The 20864-nt window shown below is 37.5% G+C and overlaps 1 protein-coding gene across 1 annotated transcript; it reads left to right on the forward strand.

The window, feature by feature from the left end:
- Positions 1-684: 684 nt before the first annotated feature.
- On the forward strand, positions 685-17785 carry LOC140145727 (chloride intracellular channel protein 3-like). Its single transcript, XM_072167408.1, has 3 exons — positions 685-872; positions 14641-14782; positions 17643-17785. The coding sequence occupies exons 1-3, from the start codon at positions 801-803 to the stop codon at positions 17783-17785; spliced, it is 357 nt and encodes a 118-aa protein (XP_072023509.1). The 5' UTR covers positions 685-800.
- Positions 17786-20864: the final 3079 nt, after the last annotated feature.

A 20864-nucleotide genomic window follows, 5' to 3' on the forward strand; every position in this document is an offset into this window, starting at 1 on the left:
TACAATTTTAAAGTAACCTGTACATCTGAATACTGCTGTACCCCAATTCAGAGAAGAGGTGAAGTCAACTCAGTTGCGTCGTAAGGGGCTGTGCAATAATTATGAGCCCTGGGGAGGGTAAAATTGGGGGGCAAGAAATTTTTGGCGAGCCGAAAGGGTGGGGGGGGCAAGCAATTTTGGCAAGCCGAGAGGGGGGGGAAGCCAAAATCATGCTCTCACCCAATGACCCCATATTTTTACATTTTGCTCTCATTTATCGAATGCCCCTTAGTGCGAAAGTACCAGCCCTATACACCTATATCCACTTTCAAATTGAAGTGCCCCCCGGATAAGGCCCAATACAGAAGTATAGTTCAACCCCTTTTCTTACAACTTTCTTTTTCTCTTTTTTGCTTAAGTTATAAAATATTGATTTAAAAACAAATAATTATTTTCATGTATTTTACTTATATCAAAGGCCTACAATAATAATTTCGACTCTTTTGAACATGGTTTAAAAGGGAAATAGTATTTGTTTTAAAATACCGTAGTGCATGGTTAATTAAGATATTAAAATAGATAATGACTAATAAACAAAATATTTCAGGAAAAGTCGATATACTCCCTTTTTTCTGCATCAGTGAGCAACCAGTATAATTATCATGACCATGACCCAGTCAATGGTTTCGGTTGACGGTTTCGGTTACTTTTCGACCGCCATGTACAGAAAACTACGTGTCGTGTATTTAGCATGATTTAGTGTAGTGTTCTGTCGCAGACCGCATTTAACTTCAAGCTGTTTAATAAACTAGGAATTAATTATGGCAGCAAAAGGACAAAAATCACGAAATGATGCAGAGGGTAAACCAACTAAAATTCAGTTTTATGCAAAGGTAAGAATGATTTTGGCGCGTTTTCAGGGGGATTAGTGATAGTTGAGGCTCAGAAAGATTTAACTTATTTTTGAAAGTGAAGCCCGGAAGTGAGGATTGGATTGAGACGAATCAAGTCTTTGCAACTAGCACCGGGAACTAGCAGCACATGTCTAAATAGTAAAAACTTTTAATGAGGCCTACTAATACTACTGAAAAAAACCCAGTACATGTAGTATATATACAGAATTTGACCCGTTTTCAGGGGGATCATAGTTTGGGGACTTTTAGGCTTATAAAGATTAAACTTATTTTTGAAGTGAAGCCCGGAAGTCAGTGAAGATTGTATTCAGCCGAATCAAGTCTTTGCAATAGCAGCACATGTCTAAACAGTTAAGTTTTAATACATGGCGAATAGCATATATTTTTGGGATATTTTAAAATAAATGTCACGCTTTTAAGGCGAGTGGGATGGCTGGAGCCATTACTTTTAGTTTTAGCTACTTTTTAGCCATTATAAAAAACTACACTGCAGTTTTCAATCACATTGGTTAATGATAGAGAAAAGACAAAAAGTCATCACAAGTTTGGAGTTATGAATTAGAGAGTTGATATGAAGTTGTAGGAGTTGATGTTTGGTTTGTTATGTGCGCATTATTGTTGGTGTGTTGGATCACCATGAACATGGTGAATGTAAGCGCAATAAAGTTCAAGATCAGGTCAAGGTCATCAGAGGTGAACTGAGTATAGATCGTGAGATTGTGATTACCATGATTACAATCGATGTGATCACAATTAAGCACTAGAAATGTAAAATGGCATGCCAAGTCATTTGAGGTCAACTATTAAGTATAGGCCTAGATAGATGGAATTGGTGGATGTGATAACCATTGAGGGCCGGTAATGTTCAAGGTCATCTGATGTAAAATGAGAGTCATTGTCATGAAACTTGGTGGATGTGATCACCATTGAGCACCAAACATTCTCATGGTCAATTCAAGGTCATCTGAGGTCAAATCGTACGTGGATTGTTGTGAAACTTGGTGGATCTCAAATGAGGTTTTTGTTACAAGTATGAATTAAATGTAGCACACATTTTTTTAACGTAAATTCAGCTCCATGATACTAGTGTTTTCACAGTATTTTCCAATAGGCCTTTATTTCTTTAATAGGCCTACCGGTATTTTCCACCTGGTTAATTAGTACACACACACCCCACCACACCCCCACATGAAAACCCCAATTACCAGCATTAGAGCTCATCAGTTAGCTATACATTCTAGTATTCCAGCCCGACATTCCAGGCACTTTTCAAAATTAAATGCAAGCTATCTAGGCCAGCATGCATATATTAGCCTACACTGGCTATCCAGGCTTGTGCATTTGTATGAGCTTGGAACGGTCCATGGTTTTCCATGGATTAGCATGTGTTCCTCACGGACCAACCTGGGTAAACAAACAAACAAACAAACATGAAACCTATTCATCCGTGGTGTTGTCTTTTTTAAAGACAGTTCTTGTTGACCTATGTTTAGGAATGACCTGCTGAGCTTCCTGATGGACTCTTCTATTATGCATATAGGGGTAAATTTCTTAATTGATTTGAGGGACGCACAAATTACACATATTAAATGAAATGTAAGCAAATCATTATTGTATTTACCAATAAATCACTGCTTTATACAATTTATAATAAACTTTGATGGTAGCAATAATGCAATAAACAGGGCTTGTTTCTGTTAAATTTAGCACAAAATTCTACTCGTTTATGCCCCCTCCTAATATTTTACTGGGCGAAGCTTCTGCATTACACAGCGTACGCCTACTGTATTGAAACTGATAGTACGGCGCGCTATAGGCCAATACGTGTATTTTGTATACCAGATTGCACATTTTAGTGCTTCAAAAACTGTAGGAATTATGGCATCAGCCGGAGCACGAAATGATAAAGGCGGGGAAAAAGGGGATAAACCAACTAAAATTCAATTTTATGTTAAGGTAAGGATGATATTTGGAGCGTTTTCAGGGGACTGATGGACGAATTTAGAGCAGTGAATTTTGACCCACTTTTTTCGACTTCTCCATATTTTTGGTGACCTTTGACTCACAATGGTTTACCGTAAGCTTACTTAGCAATTGTCTAAAATTATTTATTTTCTATGGAATATGGCTAAGGCATATTTAAGTCTAAGTTTCATGTTAGTACAGTATTAGTAGATGAATCAGTGTTGCAGAAAAATGTGGTGTTTCTCGAGGCCTCAAATTGACAGCTAAAAATGCTGATGTCAACGCCCGCGCCCGGGCCCGGCCCTCTGTTGGACTCCGGAAACACAATCGTTAAAATATAATACAATGAATACCACATACAATGACCATGATGATATACCGCACTCAGGATGATCCCGTAGTAATTATCACACAGAACCAGCTTCTTTCCGCACATGACATCCGGGAATGGAATCTTCATGATCTACCCGAATTAGTTATAAATAAATAAAATAAATGTAGATATTTATACAGCACTTTATGCCGTAAACAGCCTCAAAGCGCTTTACATTTAATTTATTCCGCCGGGGCGCCGTCATTAGAATATGTCGGAACCACGTTTGCAGCCAAGTGGCGCAGTGTACATCAGTACGACTGTGACTACCCCTAACAGCTTCCCATTGCACCTGGGTGTGGTGAGGCAAGCGAGGCAAAGCGCTTTGCCCAAGGGCGCAACACGGTGGTGGGACGGGGAATCGAACCCACGCACGTCGAGCAAGCTCTCGGATTATGAGTCCAAGGCCGTAACCACTAAGCCACCGTGCCCTCGAGGTATATCTGGTTCCATACAGCAATACGCAGTATTGCTGTCTGGTAAGCAGGTACGAATTGAGACGTCGTGAATTGAGACGTCGGAGCCGGTCAAACACAGAGGACTAGCCTACATCCCGTATCCTATCACTCAAACAAGCAAATCTCTTCACGAATTCACTCACCTTGCGATCCTACATCATCAGTTGAAACAAACATCTAAGTTTCCAAAAACAACTTTGTCATTCCTCAAAACTACAAGTAACTTCATTAATAAAAAATTGAAATCATACTATTACCCGTTAGGCCAAAAAAAAAAAAAATTTTTGCTTGCCCTCGAATGGATTTTAAAAATTGGGTCGGTCGGTCGGGAAAAGTTTTTTTTTTTTCTTTTTTTTTTTTTTTCCGTTTCCCAGAAACAGACATGGCGAATACCGAATGCAATTAATGGTTCAAGCATTTCCGTAGCAGCAACATCACGCCATGGTCCAGCATCTGTGCTCGCCACTTGCACCTTATACAATTGTAGCTCTTCTACATGTAGGCCTACGTTTAATGAACTGTACAATTCTCCTACATGTAGTGTTTTCTGCTTTTCAAAAGTATCATATTAATCAGCGTGTTCGGTCCCTTGCTTCACCTGTACAGCTAGCGCTACTCGATCGTGTTGTGTCCGCCATGTTTAAAGTGAAATATATATTTATTTGTGCTCTTAATAAAAGTAGCCTCAACAAACATGTTGAAAAAAATAGTGCAATGTTACTTCCTAGTCGATACGAACAAATATCATGAATCTAATTGTTATAAACAAGAAATGAATATCTGGTACAACTGTTTTCAAATTTTATCTACTTTTACCATATTTTAACATCTGTTATATTGTATCCATTCTTGCACGATATGCACGGTTATATTTTGCCTGTAGGTGGAAAAATGCAAAGTTTCCCGGGAATATAAACTTGTTGTTAAATATTTCCCGTGATAGGTGGCTGCGAAGCAGTCACATGCGCCGCGTAAGCGGCGCAGGGGGGATGTTTGAGGGGGGATGTGCCCAGAAGTTGAAGAATTTTTCAAAAATGGACCTTAATTTGATGCCATTTGGTGCCATATTTTCACAAATTTGAGAGATAAAACTGACTTAAAAAGCTTATAAAAAATTGTCATTTCTAAGAACTTTTTTTTTTGTTGCGCCCAATTGACCATCAACGCCTCTATTCCATTGTCCATTGTATAATAAAACCACAAAATATTATCCACTCAGTGACAACACTCCCCGACTCCCGACTGTACAGTGCGTCCCTGGGAAAAATTTGTAAACACTTACACTCGACACGTGATGACAAGTCTCTGCCCTTCAATGTCGGGTTTCCCAAGGTGAATTTGAGGGCATGTTGGAATCGCGCACATTCGCGCTATTCCTCCTCACACGGACGATTTCATCTCTTAATCTCCGAACACGTGAATTCTTTCTGTATTAAACAACTCTGCACAACCAATCAGGATGGGAATTCCGCGGTATTCCCCAATACGTCATATGCATAAATTATTATAATATCTATGGAGCTGATATATTAGCTGCAGGGTCATCGAATCAATTCGCCTAACTTGGTACACACGCAAATCAAAGTTGATTCGCGGAGAAGAAAGAAGAATAAAACAATCAAGAGAAATGCAAGAAACATAAAATAAAGAAAGAAAGGAAAAAGAAAAAAAAAATATAAAAGAAAGAAAAGAAAAAAGAAAGAAAGAAAAAAAAAAAAAGGAAATAAATAAATTACATCTGTGGATAATAAACAAACCATCACTGGAAATCACCTATTATTACACGAGTGCCTGACGAGTACAGTGAATCCCCCTCGATTTTGCATTTGGCCCATTTCACGGTTAGGCACCACTTTTTGATTTTCAACATATCTGGCCTGGTGTGTAAAAAATAATGGGGTTACAGAATTGACTGTTGGTGATTTTTCATTGTCTCTGTATGGCCTACCTCCACTAGCTTAATCGGCCTTTCTGCTTTTATCTTTCAGGGCGCACAGGGGTCAGAAGTGGTCAAAAACCACATTTTACTAGTAACCTGGAAACAGACATTTATTTTCCAATGCTGCCACTTTTAACTATGTTGAGCCTACCATCTGCTTTTGTTGTTTTTATGTAGTGAACGAGTTGCACTATACAGCCATACATCAACAAAATATTAGTTGTCAGTTAAACTAGCATGAGAACCATTTAAATTTCTGAATTCGGATGTGACATTTTCCGTTCACATCTATGTACCTTATTCAATGTGGAATAGATCGACTATAATACTTTACATGAATGGCAAACTAGTGTGTTTTAGTAAAGTTCAGAGTCTTGTTACTATTTGTTGAACAAATTACACTTGTTGCTCTTAATGTAGATACAGCGATATTTTGAATTTCTGTCAACAAATTCTGTTCACAATTTTGTCACATCCGATTAATTTTCCAAATAGTATAATTTATAACAAATAAGTGGCAGAATTTTTTCTCCTTGATTTTTAAAAATCTCCTGATATGAGCTATCTAATGACACCATTTAATGAAAACTCCTTCATCAACTTAGCTTGCAGATGTCATTTCAAAGTTTCCGTTCACATGTGTCACATCCATGGTACCTGTCACATCCAAAATAGTTTCTTCAAAGAACTAAGACAGGAATGGGACTAGGATGCCAATTTGAAGTTATTTCATTACAGGTTTGTGGGGGTTCAAAAGGCACAACAAATCTTTAATTCAGTATGTCTTCTTTAATTGTGACAGGAGATTCAAAAAGCTTCAATTTCCGTTCACATGTCACATCCTCAAAATTAGTAGTTTTTAGGCCAAAATACTTAAACAACATGATATTTGACTTTCTAAAATAGGTTTATTATTTTGTACATGTCATATATGATTATTTCATAGCTTTGTCTTTTGTCTTTAGAGGACAGTTTTGTATACAATTTACAGAAGCGGATGTGACATTTTCAATTGTGAACGGAATAATTTCAGTATTATAAACATTTTGCTTGTCAAAAATATAAAGGGTCAGGAAAAACATTTTAGCATTGCTAATTCAATAGAATCTCACAAAATATATGTGTTAGAAGTGCTTAAAGCTTATATTTTTGACAAGCAAACTGTTTATAATAATGAAATATTCTATTCACAATTGAAAATGTCACATCCGCTTCTATAAATTGTAAACAATGTTTTAAAATGAACACTAACACAGGTTGATATGTTTCAATATATCCCATTTAATTTACTGAGTGTGTGAAAACTCTTTGAATCATTATTTTCTGAAACATACTCTGCTTTACAGTGTGTGGTTTCCGTTCACATTGACATCAGTCACATCCAAAATTGCACAAACATCAGAATCTTGAATTTGACCTGTGTTTTCAAACTGGCTGATATTATTTGTGAACATTACCCATATTATGACCTTCAAAGCTGTGAAATATTAGAGTCATTCATTGATTATTAAAATTGTGGAGTAAACCTTTTCATGTCAATTTCCCTTTTTTACCACAAAAATTACATTTAAGTGGCCATAACTTTGTCATTACACAACAAAATTTGTCCAAATTTGGTCAGAAGAGAGCCTATGACATACTCGTTTATTTTAAATATCTATTATATATGTATTGGACAGTCAAAGTATAAATATTCACTACTCAATATTTATCAAATTCGTTAAAAAATTACATAACATGAGATAATAAATCATAATTTTCTTCAAGAAGTAGAGAGATTTAAGCTGGGAAATGATATTTTTATGAAAATCTGGTCTTATTTGGAAAAGAAAACCCCCATTAAATGAAATTTAGTCCATTTTGAAAATTTCGAGTTTTTTTCACCAAAAGTGGCGCCTAACCGTGAAATGGGCCATTTATAATTAGCTGTTTGCAAATTTAGGGAGCCTCCCTCCGGTTTCCGCATTTCAGTATACGAAGTATGAGCCGACAGCGAGAGTACGATATCGATACACATGTAAGGGACTGTCAACAACCAAGCGCTGTCATTACCGGAAGACGTACGAAACATCATTACATTCAGTGATCAGAATGAACGATAATGACAATCTTTCCCGAGGTAAATAAATGTGAGAAATACATGTTTTTCAATTTTTTTTTTGTGCCACTTGCTCAAAATTTCCCGTGAGCAATACACATTTCCAGGGAATGAGATAACCGAATTACCCACTTTTTCCCGGCGTGATCCCTAGATGCGCCGTCCGAAATGTGCAGGTGGATAGCAAATTGTATTAGAGCTTAGACACTGAGGTGGTATACGAAATTGTGGAACCCGACAGTCAGGTACAGCCGGACACGTAAACATGCAGGATATGGTATTTTACAACGTTTCTTTTAAACCATCGGTTTTTCAGACGAAAAATACATGCCATTTTTGGGAAAATCGCAAAAAAACCCCTTTTTTCAAAAAAAAAAGTTCTACGGTCGGGACTGCCGAGACGGTCGGTCGGACGAGGGCAAGCAAACAACTTTTTTTTTTTTGGCCTTATTGAAAATTTTGTTCGATTTATGTGAACCAAAAGAACGCACGAGTCGAGTTCAGTTTACCAAAATGGTAGCTCCTGCCTCCTGGTCACCTCAGATATGACGTCAGTATCAAGCTGCTTATTAAGCGGTGGATCGGATTGGTTGAAATCAACGCCACGCTTTTTTGACCTTACAGGGTCAGAGATATGCATATTCATGTATGAAAACAGCGGTTGCGGATATAGTATCATCACCGGAACTGAGAATTGCGACATTTTCGATGTTTGTACCGGGGAATTTCAGACATGGAGACTCTGCGGAGATTTCGACAAATTCGTCCAAAGGTAACCAAAGGGTTGGGGGTCGCATTTTTAACTATCACTAAATGTTTCGGAATTGAGGTCGGCTAAAAAGTAAGACAGTTTCGGGGACTGTAATTGGTGTAGATGTCACATTTTGAACAGTGAGCGATAAGTGACCAATTTGATGCTCAGCACAAGTGACTATCTTTACTCAGGGTACCCTCGAGGCTTATTTAGTTGTCCAACTCCAAGCACCATCACTTCTGAGTAAGACCCAACACTTGGTCACTTCTCACTCACTATTCAAAATGTGACATGTACACCAACAGGGTTATATTTACTTTGAAAAATTGCATCAATTTTTTAGCGAAAATATTATTTAGGTGATGTTCTTAGTTTATATAATAATATTAGCATTTATTTTGTAAAATATTGCTATACAAGCTGATACATGTATTTGTGTAGCAGGTTGTCGAAAATGGGCACGACAAGTTAAATCAAACCATGTGCACCAATTACATTCCCCGAAATGGGCTACTTTTTAGCCGACCTCAATTCCGGTCCGAAACATTTAGTGATAGTTAAAAATGACGAATTTGTAGAAGTCTCTGTGTCTGAAAATCCCTGGTACAAACATCGAAAATTTATGTTGCATATCTCAGTCCCGGTAATGAATACTTAATCCGCATCGCTGTTTAGCCAGCAGCCATGAAAATATATGCAGTTGTATCTGTACCCCTGCCCAATTTTGTGCCTATTTTTCATTTTCTCAAAAATTATAGCGATTGGTGACAAGTAAGATATGTATATTATAGGGGCAAGGACTACAACTACTGCACTGGAAATTTTATTTCAGCACAGACAACAGTTGTGGAGTTACAGTCAAAAATGAGGGAAACCAATATTTAATCAATAAATCAATAACGTTTTTAACTACTTACCTTGAGTTGCTGAATTTTCAGTACAGTACCGGTAGTTGTAGTCCTTGTCCTTATTTTACTTGTCACCAATGCGTTATAATTTTTTAGAGAAATGCAAAAATAGCCGCAGATCCAGAGAGAAAAAAAAAAAAAATATGGGGGGGCGCAAAATAAGGATGAGATTTCTAGAGGGGCGCACCATTATGGTCCTTGAAAGCGTCATCAGCGCTTTCTTGTGACACAGGGATGTCTGAGGGGATGTGCCCTCCAAAGTGAGAATTTTTGCTAAATGAAGACCTAATTGAAGCCATTTCAGGCCTTGTCTTTTGTAAATTGCTGGCGAGTGACAAAGATCACTTTCCTCAAAACTTGCCAGGTGAGCTGTAGGCGAGTGATTTTAATCACTTGTATTATTATTACACCAAATGTAGGCGAGTGATAAAAAGCTCTCCTCAGCTTCATTTTAGGCGAGTGATGGCGAGTGATCACTCTCACTCGCCTCAAAAGACAAGGTCTGCCATTTAGTGGACCATTTTGACACTTTGTGTAAAATTTGAGTTTGAAAGAGCGGAAAATTTGTGTATTGACCATGACGGCTCATTTCCCATTCGTGGACAAGTTTTCAATATTATTGTATAAATTCAATTGCTTGCGCGAAGCAGGGGGGTTTCTGAGGGGGGGATGTGAGAAGTGAGAAACTTAAATTGCAAAATGAAGACCTAATTGAAGCCATTTGGTGGACCTTTTTGACACTATTATTGTGTAAAATTTGAGTTTGAAAGAGCGGAAAATTTGTGAAATGACCACGAGGGCTTATTTCCCATTCGTGGACAAGTTTTCAATGTTATTGTATAAATTTAATTGCTTTTAAACATGAAGTTCCGGGTATCCAAAGCAAAAGCATAAAGAAAAGGGTAACTTCTTTATACATACGCAGGGGGGTGTATGAGGAAAATTGTGCAAAATGAAGGCCTAATTGAAGCCATTTGGTGGACGATTTTGACACTATTATTGTATAAAATTTTAGTTAGATAAAGTTCGGAAATGTGTGAAAATGAAGGCCCAATCGAAGCCATTCTTGGACCATTATTCACTATTACTGTAGGCCTAATCATTAAGTTATTACTTAAAACAATATAGGCCTAAAGTGTACGGGTGTCCGAAAACAAAAGCGAAAACAGCCAGTTATTTACGACGATACGTAGGCAGCCCCAGTAAGGATCTGAAGGGGCACGGCAACTTTTTTAGGGCAAGTTGATAATTGCCTTGGATTTTCACTGAAAAGGCAAGACAGCACAGCAATTTGTAATAAAGGGCATCATGGCAACTGTTGAAAATTTGAGAAGGGCACCAAGGCAATTTTTCAAAAGCGAACAGATGCATTGCTGTCAGCTGAATTCTACACCAAAGTAAAATTTGACTCTCAACTTTACACTAAAACTAACCTGATTGCTCAAAAAACCTGCTTAAATAATACAAAACAATCAAAAATCAACATTTTCATTTACTTAAAATTTTGCGATCCCTACATGTAGTTCTGAGATGCAAAACTGACTCGAAACAGCGATGAAACAGTTGTAACTTTAGTAATAATATTGATCAAATTCGCCGGGATAAAAACCATTTCGTTCAAAACATATCTAGAGATGGGCTCACATGTACAAGATAAGACGAAACCGGAAGGGTATCGCCATCGGTTTGCAATGGGAATCAATGTTTGCTAATCGAGAGATCAATTGATTTGCCCAGCGCTCGGATTTTGTTCACGACACGAGGAAGCTTAGTTACTAACAGCGTTTCTGATTGGTCGATAGTACACTGAAGGTATTTCTCTGACCAATCGGAAAAATGAAGTCAGATTTCTAGCAACTAGATAATGTATAAAAGCCGATGTGATTGGCTGAATATGTAAGCTACGTAGGGGTAATGAATATTAATTCACAACAAACTATTGTGTATACTGTGATTGTTTGCTGGGTTACGATGCTCAAAATAGCGATCGTGTTCAAGATTTTTGATTTTAATTTTCCACAATTTTTCGGGGTTTTAACCAGTACTTGTTAATGATTTATAATGAAGGGGCAGGGCTGGGACACCGACGGCAACTTCATTCGAGGGCACGGCAAGTGATCATGACTGCCGTCGGTAAAGGACATATTTTGAGGGCATTACGGCAGTGGGAGTGGGCACCCACGGCAATATGCCGTCGGTGCCGTGAGTTAATTTGAGGGCTTCAGTCTTCAGTAGTTTCCTCCTTATAGCAGCCATTCTGGCTAAACTAGGAGTGGTGATCATCGACCTTTTCATCCGGTGCAGTGGAAACTCAGGGTGCAAGACGATCAATTAAAACGATGAACTCAAAAAGTGTGCCAAAGAAGGTACATAGGGGTGTCTGAGGGGGGGATTTTGCAAAATGAAGGTCCATTTGAAGCCATTTAGTGCATCATTTTTAGACCATTTATATCATTGCTTTAAAAACAAAAAAAAGGGCCCAAACTCAATTTGCAAAATTTTAAATGTTACACCGGTCCACTGACCATGCTGACACTTTGTAAGACTTGAGACACACAATTTATATAGGCCTACTAAAGCATGCATGGATTGATGTCAGCATTGACTCTGTGTTAATACTGACTTTGGTGGCATGTGACGGGCCCTGCATATATAGGCCTATCAGAGCTTTATATCAGCAGGCTCGCAGTACGGTACTATGATTTTCACATGCTTTTGGGCCGAGGACCTGCCTTCAAGCAATGCCTAAAATATTTAGAGACCTATCCTACGCCTATTAGGCCTTCGATCGACCCGACTGTGCAGGGTATGCCTTCTCAATTATGCGCAATTTAACCTTTCTCTTCTCTTTTTCTCGCTTTGCGCTGCTCTATTTCTCTTTCTTTCCTTTCCGGTGGGGAGGGGGTAGTACCCCTTAAAAATCTTTCAGTTGTCCAGCAGGACAGGTAAAAGATGCATGCCCAACCCGCTTGCGTAAGCGTAAAATTATATGACAATTAGCAGAAGTTTTGCATATATATGAACTGGCAAGTTCTAATACATTTATAAATAATCATAGAGGGAAATTGCCAATTGCCCACACACATGCTTATGTAACCTAGTCTAGATATTAAACGGCAGCAATGACTGATTTAAAATGTTGATACATACATGTAGAGCAGCTATTACATTTTTGTAACACTGTCATGTCCACTCCCAACAGGTGTCACATCCTTATAATATCATTTGGGACTGAAAAAGGACCCAACATTCCCCAAAATACTCAAAATCCAGAAGTAAAGCAAATGGCAGCCATTATTTTGTACCTAAATCTGTGTATTAGAATAACTGCCCTATGGCTAATGTGCTGCATAGTGCAGCATATCACGTTCAAGGTATAGGCTCACGGTGGACCCAGAAGACAACATTGGAATGAATTTAAACTTGGTGTAGGTTATTTTTTTTGACAAATGGCATATTTTAAGACTACAATGTAGGTACAAAAAAATCAGTTGACATGAGGGGCGTTTGATGCACCCTAATGCATATCTTTGACCCCTGTAAGGTCAAGCACAGGGGTTGACATAAATCAAACAAAATTTTTAATTTAATACGTATGTACCGTACGGGTAATAGTAGGATATCAATTTTTTATTTAAAATGAAGTTACATGTTGTTTTGTGGAATGACAAAGTTGTTTTTGGAAACTTAGATGTTTGTTTCAACTGATGATGTAGGATCGTCAGGTGAGTGAATTTATGAAGAGGTTTCCTTGTTTGAGTGATAGTACTACATGCAGGATACTGGACGTAGGCTAAAATAGTTCTTTGACATGCTCTGACGTCTGAATTCACACGGTCTCGTTTCGTATAGACCAGACAGACCTGTATACATTGTACACCATCACCACCAGCATTGGACATAGCCGGTATCGCGGAGCAAAATGCTACTCAATTTTGATCACTTCGCAATTTAGAAATGTGTAGCAATTTTATGGGCACCATAGACTTACAGTGAAGTGTGTAAACATGGTAAATGTAACCAAAATCAAGTACCGGTAGTGCAAGCTGAAAATGTTATGCATATAAAATGTCTTATGTCCAACACTGCATGACTAATCACCATAATCCGAATATTCAGTCCCAGACAAAATACCCACTTAGTACTGACATGATCATGTTTTGGGCCTGAACCAGTTCCAATAATTGAAACTCCCGGGCTGACCTACACGTGCCAAGACAGTCTGAAACGATACCAGCGAATTCAAGAATCCAAGAACACCACTGCGCGCCGCATGCGTATGATCTTTCTAGCCTACATCTCGTATCGTACTATCGTTGAAACAAGAAAACTTCATCACAAATTCACTCATCTTGGCTTGTGATCCTCAACAGTTGAAATAAACTAAAAACTTCCTGAAAAAAGCTTTGTTTTTGTTATTCCTCAAAACAACATGTTGAAATCCTGTATTACCCGTTATCGAAAATTTTGTTTGATAAACGTCAACAAAAAGTAATTTTTCTCACTAGCAAGCAGAACACACTGTATGCAAAATGGCTGGTCTAACTCCATCGCACATGTGTATGACTCTTGAAAAGGGTCACGAGTGATGAAATTAGTTCATTCATAAAATTAGTCTCAGGCCAGACTGTATGTGGCTCTCACATGTTTGTTAGGATCGACGAGTGTCAGACCGACACAAACTGGCTGTGAAGGAGACTATCATGAAATACAGTGTGACGTCCACGTTGGAACAATTGGAGTACGGAAGATATATTTAAAACAGGACTGAAGCAATGTGGTCATTTCTATGTTTGTACCGGGCATTTTCGACACAGAGACTTCTACAAATTCATCCAAAGGTAAGCATTAAGTCGGAACTCAGAAATATAAAATTTTCGGTTTCTTACAGGATAGTTACAAGCAATTTACAAAGCTGGATTTTGCAAAAAACCCCATTGAAATTGAACAACCAATTCCAAAGATATGAGCGATTAAAAAGAGTTTCCAAAACAATAGGAAACAAAAGAAATATTTCCTTTGTTTGGCTATATCAAAATCAATATTTCCGAGTTCCGACTGATTTTGCTTGATCGCATCACATACGAATATATGCATCATCAGAATGTTGAAATTGTAATGGAAAGATAATCTGCACCACTTACGAATGAAAATAGGAGACTGATATAGTTAATTCATGGAATAAATGTACTGGTCTTTATTCAAGGCATAAAATATTTTAATCTTTTTTTGTATTATTTTACAAATTACAGGCAGCTCGAGCGGGAAACAAGCGAGAAGAGAGAGTGGGAGATTGTCCATTTTGTCAGAGAATATACATGATACTATGTCTGAAAAATGCAAAAGGAACATGTCCGTTTGACGTCTACACAGTTAATCCCAAATTAGAATCAGGTGAGTGCTATCACATATGTTTTATCTTCATACTCCTAGATCAGAGAAGATATATCTTACCCTTCCTAGAATCCTTTGCAGTATCACCCCATTTTATCAAATGACACTCCCATTAATTACTTTGTACAGGTTCCCTTTGTTTTCATTTTGAGAATAAACTGGATAAAGATGGGTCGATAGTCAAGAATAAACATATTTTGCAAGATCTGGATGTGCTCTGTGCAGTGTGCATATTACATTTTGTCACTATCGACCCATTAATGCAAAACAATTTAAAACTGATTCACACAAGCAATAGTAAAATTTCACTTACGAGTGGAATTTTTGTGCCTCATCCGAGGTCACTTCTTCAGCACTGAGTTGGCTGAAGCTGAGGTTTAAAGGGAAGACACACTTGGACAAGTTTACATTCATAGAGCTGTAATGTTGGTAGTTACACATGTCTTCCCTTAGACCCTTAGAGTCCTAAATGCTTCCCTAGATAGTTAGGCGTGCCCAGTCTTCAACTAAATGCAAGTATTGTGACAGGTTGCGTCCTAACAGTCCTTATTTTCTCAATTTGTAAAGCATGTATTGTTACACTTGGTAAAAACAGTTACAACACAAATGTACAAAATTGTGGACTGCTTCTTCAAAGCTGTGCATGCACAACCACAAATTTAAAATCAAAAACCTCACAGCCTGTATGGTGTGTTACAAAATCTGGACTGCCATGTGTGCCAACAAGCATTCCAGCTTTAATATTGGAGCCTGATCCCTACCAAAATAGATCAAAGTTGTTATTACAGCAAGAAACTTGGCTGCTTGTGCATGCATGGGTGTAATGACTTCCTGATTCATAGCATATTTGACTTCCTTGCTATCTTGGAATTGATTTTTTAAAAAATTGTTAAACTGGAGTACTACTTTTAAATTAAGGGGGTACTACACCCCTGGCCAATTTTGTGCCTATTTTTGCATTTTTCTCAAATATTATAGCGCATTGGTGACAAGTAAGATACCGTATTTCGTCAAATAAACGCCCCCGGGGGCGTTACATTTTCCCAAGGGGGGGCGTTTATTAGAGGTCATTTTTAGCACGACAATTCCCGTTAAAATTATTAGGTAAGCTTAAAAGTCACGCTAAAATGACGAACTATGAACTTTTGACACTGACTTTTGGTTCACTTCCGGGTTTCTGATCCAGATTTTCGCCAATTATTGAAGCTATTATTGACCATGTGCGCAACTTGGTAGCTTACTACACAAGATAGCATGGAAATATCGGCATTTTTGAAACATCTTGGTTGAAAAAAGTGGTGGGGGCGTTTATTTGAGGGGGGGGGCGACTATTTGACGAAATACGGTATGTATATTATAGGGGCAAGGACTACAACTACTGCACTGAAAATTCAGCACTTCAAGGCAAGTAGTTATTGATTTATTGATCAAATATTGGTTTTCCCTCATTTTTGACTGTAACTCCACAACAGTTGTCTGTGCTGAAATAAAATTTCCAGTGCAGTAGTTGTAGTCCTTGCCCCTATTATATACATATCTTACTTGTCATCAATGCGCTATAATTTCTGAGAAAAATGCAAAAATAGGCACAAATTTGGCCAGGGGTGTAGTACCCCCTTAAGCACAGCATCATTGTTAAATCACCCATCATACATGCATATATGACAGCTATTTAATAAAGTACTCTATTACTGTGGATAATTGGCATAATGAAATGCATACACATGTAGAATAGAAAATGCATTTGCTAGAATTTAAATGTGTGACTGATAAGGTAGGGACTGAGTCCCGGGAATTCGAGTCCCGCCCGGGTAGCCTAGTACCCGGGCAAGAAATCCATGCCCGGATACCCGAAATTCCAAAAAAAAAAAAAAAAAAATTGCATTGAATTTGAATGCATTTTGATATCATTAATAGAGTATGACATGAATACAAAATATCAATTTTCATATTAAAAACACAAAACATCATGCATTATTATTATTTTTTTATAAGTCAACCATGAATGATCCTAGCATATAGAACTAGGTCCAGGGACACTACAAAGCCGAAAAAATAAATAACTTAAAAAAAAAAGTTTTTTGTTTTTTTGCAATTTCGGGTACCCGGGTACCTGCCCGAAAAATAAACGGGTACCCGGGCACGAAATTACCCGAAAATCCCAACCCTAGTGACTGATAATGATATTAAACTTTGTGTCACTGAATGTAATTTTAAATATCATCCCAAAATGCGTGTTTTGACCCACATATTAAAATTTACCTTTCTGGTAGTTCACATCTAAAAGATTAGGATTGAGCTATTTGTTATTTGGCAAAATAGGATAATTTTTAATCCCCCCCCAAAAAAAAAAAATAAATTGTACTGTATTTTTCTGGAATTGGGAGTTACATCAATGTTGATCATGTACAATTGTACATATGTACAATTGTACATATGTACAGTAGTATTGATATTATTATTTTAAAAGCAGGAAATATAAAGTTACTATCACTTCCTGAAATCAATGATTTGAGTACTTTGTTGTTGTAGGGATATGGTTATTAATTAGGTAGCCAGTGGCAGTGCAAGTAATTTACAAGCCCTGGGGAGATGGTAAAATTGGGAGGGGGGGGGGGGGCACACATTTTTTGCCAGCTGAGAGGGGGGTGAGCATTTTTGCCAGCTGAGATGGGGGCTAGCAATTTTTGGCATACATTCATAAAAGGGGCACTTTAAAGTATTCTCAATTAAGGCTTTGGAAAACTCGCCATCTGACCATTTACAATGTACATTGTAAGGGTGGTCTTAACCCTGGAATTAAGACCACTTTTGGGCTTTGATTTTTGACTTTACACCTGTACATCACCTCTTCCACTAGGTGCATTGAGGACTCCACCCGTTTTAAGAGATCCAGTATCTGAGCGAGAATTCACAGATGTATCGGAGATGGCCGACTACCTGGAGCAAGTGTTTACCGACATCCCTCTCAAAGCAGAAGAGGCGAGGAAGCAAACGCAGTAGGACTTGACATCTACCATGCATTTAATCTGTAAGTTGTACTTAAAATAGTCAGCACTTATAAATATGGTACATTAGGCCAAAAAAAAGTTCGTTTGGTTGTACTCCTCCGACCGACCCGATGTTTAAGGCCGATTTTACCAAAATTGAAAAAAAAATGTTATGGCCCTAAATTACTTTTTATTTAAGGTTGGAAACTGGAGAAATACTGTTACTCTGCCGGCTATGGCCCTTTGGTCTGGACTGGCAGTTTTTGGATTTCTAAACCCTTGTTTTAGACCCTTGCCAGCTGTTGCAAGTTACTAGCCTGTGACTCATTTGAAGTTATGCATGTCCACAATGTAGCCTACTGTGTGAAAATGTCATTGATTCCTTGCTATTGTTGGCAGGCATCAGTATCATCAGTCAAGAGACTAGGATTACGAACATTACTATGGACCACAATGACCTCATCCCAATGGCATAGTACAATTTATCCGCAATTAAACAATCATAGTGTAAAATTCGATCTCAACTTGTAGAGTATGAGTTTTTGTACCCAAAGTTTTTCAAAGGTCATTCAATGAATGTACAAATGTATTGGGGTTGCAGAACTGTGGATTGATAGTTGAGCATGTTGTGGATCCTAGCGCATGCTCAACTGTAAGAGACAGTTCTTTTTAAAACCCATTCATGCGGGTGTTGACTGCAGAGGACAAGTAGCAAATTTAATTTAAAAATTCAGAATTGTTCATTTTCATGACAATATTTGGAATCAGCATTAAAAATACATTAAAATGAGTACAAACAAGCCTGTAGAAAAATTACTTAATTTGTGTACATCGTGGAACATATTCTTTGCGTGGCTGTGCATAGTAAGCTGTTGTATGCAGATAACCTCGCAAGTCGCAATATGGACGTGTAAGGTAGCGCTGTACGCTTGTGTATTAGCATGATTAGTCACAGAGTAACAAGCGTAGTTGAATGTTCCACGATGTACACAGATCTAATAATTTTTCTATAGTATTGGTTCAGTGGTTTTTGAGATGGCTCTTGATATTTTGAAAAAATAATCTACAATGTATGGCTAGCACGCAGAGCATTAACTACAAATTGCTTACTTCTGCCATAGAATGACCTTTGAATATACTGGGTGCACAAACTCATGCTCCATAACTTGAGGTTAAATTTTGAGTTATGGCAATTATATAGGGGTTATTGAACCATGCCTTGGGAATGAGTCCATTTTGGCCCATAGTGTATGTGTTGGCTGTGTTATTTGCAAGCTGTTGGCAGGGTTGCCAAACCTGCAATTTGATAGCCCAATTGGGAGACTTTTGAAGATTTCCTCACAACTTTGATCATTTCCTCTCTAGAAATCAAGAAGGGAAAAAAACTAGGTGACTTTTTAACATTGGCTCCAGTGACTTCTTGTAGTTTCCTGTCCCATAGAAGCCAATGGTTAGGAGAAAAACTGGGCAATTAATGACTTGTGATATATTTGTGTGCACATGTAAAACTTACCATTAAATTGATGTTCAAATTTAAAAGCATAGACATTTTCTTTTGTTTGTAATAGGACGGCTTGATTACTGAGGGCAGCCAATTTTAATAGTACCTTGTTATATTTGTTGGACTGTAATTTGTGATTAGTTCATTTAAAATGTAAATTCTCTTAATCCCCCCTTTAAACCTGCCAAAAATGATTTGCCCAGCCAATAATGGCTCCACCACCTCAAGGTAGAAAATTGTTTCACTTTGCTAGTGAAGAACTGATCACCCAAAGTTCTGAATCTACGTCGATCGCAGATAATTTTTCCTTGAATCGGCCAATCTTGATTCCAATCTGTAGATACGAAAAATAACCACAACAACACATCCTACACTCCCTGATAAGTTAATTAGGATGCTCTCTATATTGGATAGTAAAATTTTATTGACTTTCACCTACCCAAATGTGCGCCATTTGAAATGGAAATAGTGATCGTTTGTCGTGATTTGTGGAAATGTACAACAAGGAAAACCACCATGTACCTGTGATAGATAAACACACACACAGTAATCAAATTTTCCGATAAAATTTGATATATTACTACATGTAATGGCTGTTATTCATTTTGAAGCATACAAATGATATTTGTGACGTGTCATGTCAAAAGGAGACACTTTTGGGCAGGATCGTAAATGGAGAAATAGCTAAAAATCTGCCTGGGTGATTTTTTCACAATTTGAGTTTGTTGCTTAATTTGTGATGTTATTAATGTTAAAAATATTGTCTGATAGTTTCAGACCAGAATATAACTGGCATCTTGTATTTTTTTAGACACTTTTCAAGGCAATTCCTACTCTTAACATTGTCAATAATATTTTTAAAGGCCGATATCTCAATTTCCAATTTTATAATACCATAACTTACGAACTCAATATCTTCGCTTGAATGTTCGATTTCATTGGGGAAAACGGCGTTGGGGAGCAAAATAACTATATATTTAAGATATATGTAAAAACCTCAAAATTGATAACCTGCCCAAAAGTGTCTCCTTTTGACATGACACGTCACATTTGTAGCTATAGATATTGCATAAAAATATTTAAATTGATTAGTTCATTAGAATGGCAAATGAGAGGATTTGAAGCTTAAAATTGACCCGATTCGTATACCACTGATTTGATCTGTTCTTGACTACACTTTGCGAGAATCCACTTATTTTACAGATAATTAAATAGCACAGCCCCTAATGGAAAAGTCGCATCATTTCAAAATTGATTTTCTGTGGTAGCTCTGTTAATTAAAGAGAGATGATTATAATTTGAAGTGAGTAAGCTGCTTAAGCACTCGTATTGAAAAGATATGGAATTGAGAGATTTTTAACCGGCAAGTATGTCATACCGTCAAGTGTCAATGTTTTTTAAAGATTGCATATTTATAATGTGTGATGTGATCAAGCACAATCAGTCGAAAGTCGGATATTGATTTTGAGATATAGCGAAACTCTTAACTGCCCATATCTTTTGAACTGGTTGTCCAAATTCAATGGGGTTTTCTGCAAAATGTAGCTTTAATACAAAATGCAGTTTACAATCCTATAAGAAATAGAAAATT

Source organism: Amphiura filiformis, unplaced genomic scaffold (genome assembly GCF_039555335.1).
Source record: "Amphiura filiformis unplaced genomic scaffold, Afil_fr2py scaffold_596, whole genome shotgun sequence".
Lineage (NCBI taxonomy): Eukaryota > Metazoa > Echinodermata > Ophiuroidea > Amphilepidida > Amphiuridae > Amphiura > Amphiura filiformis.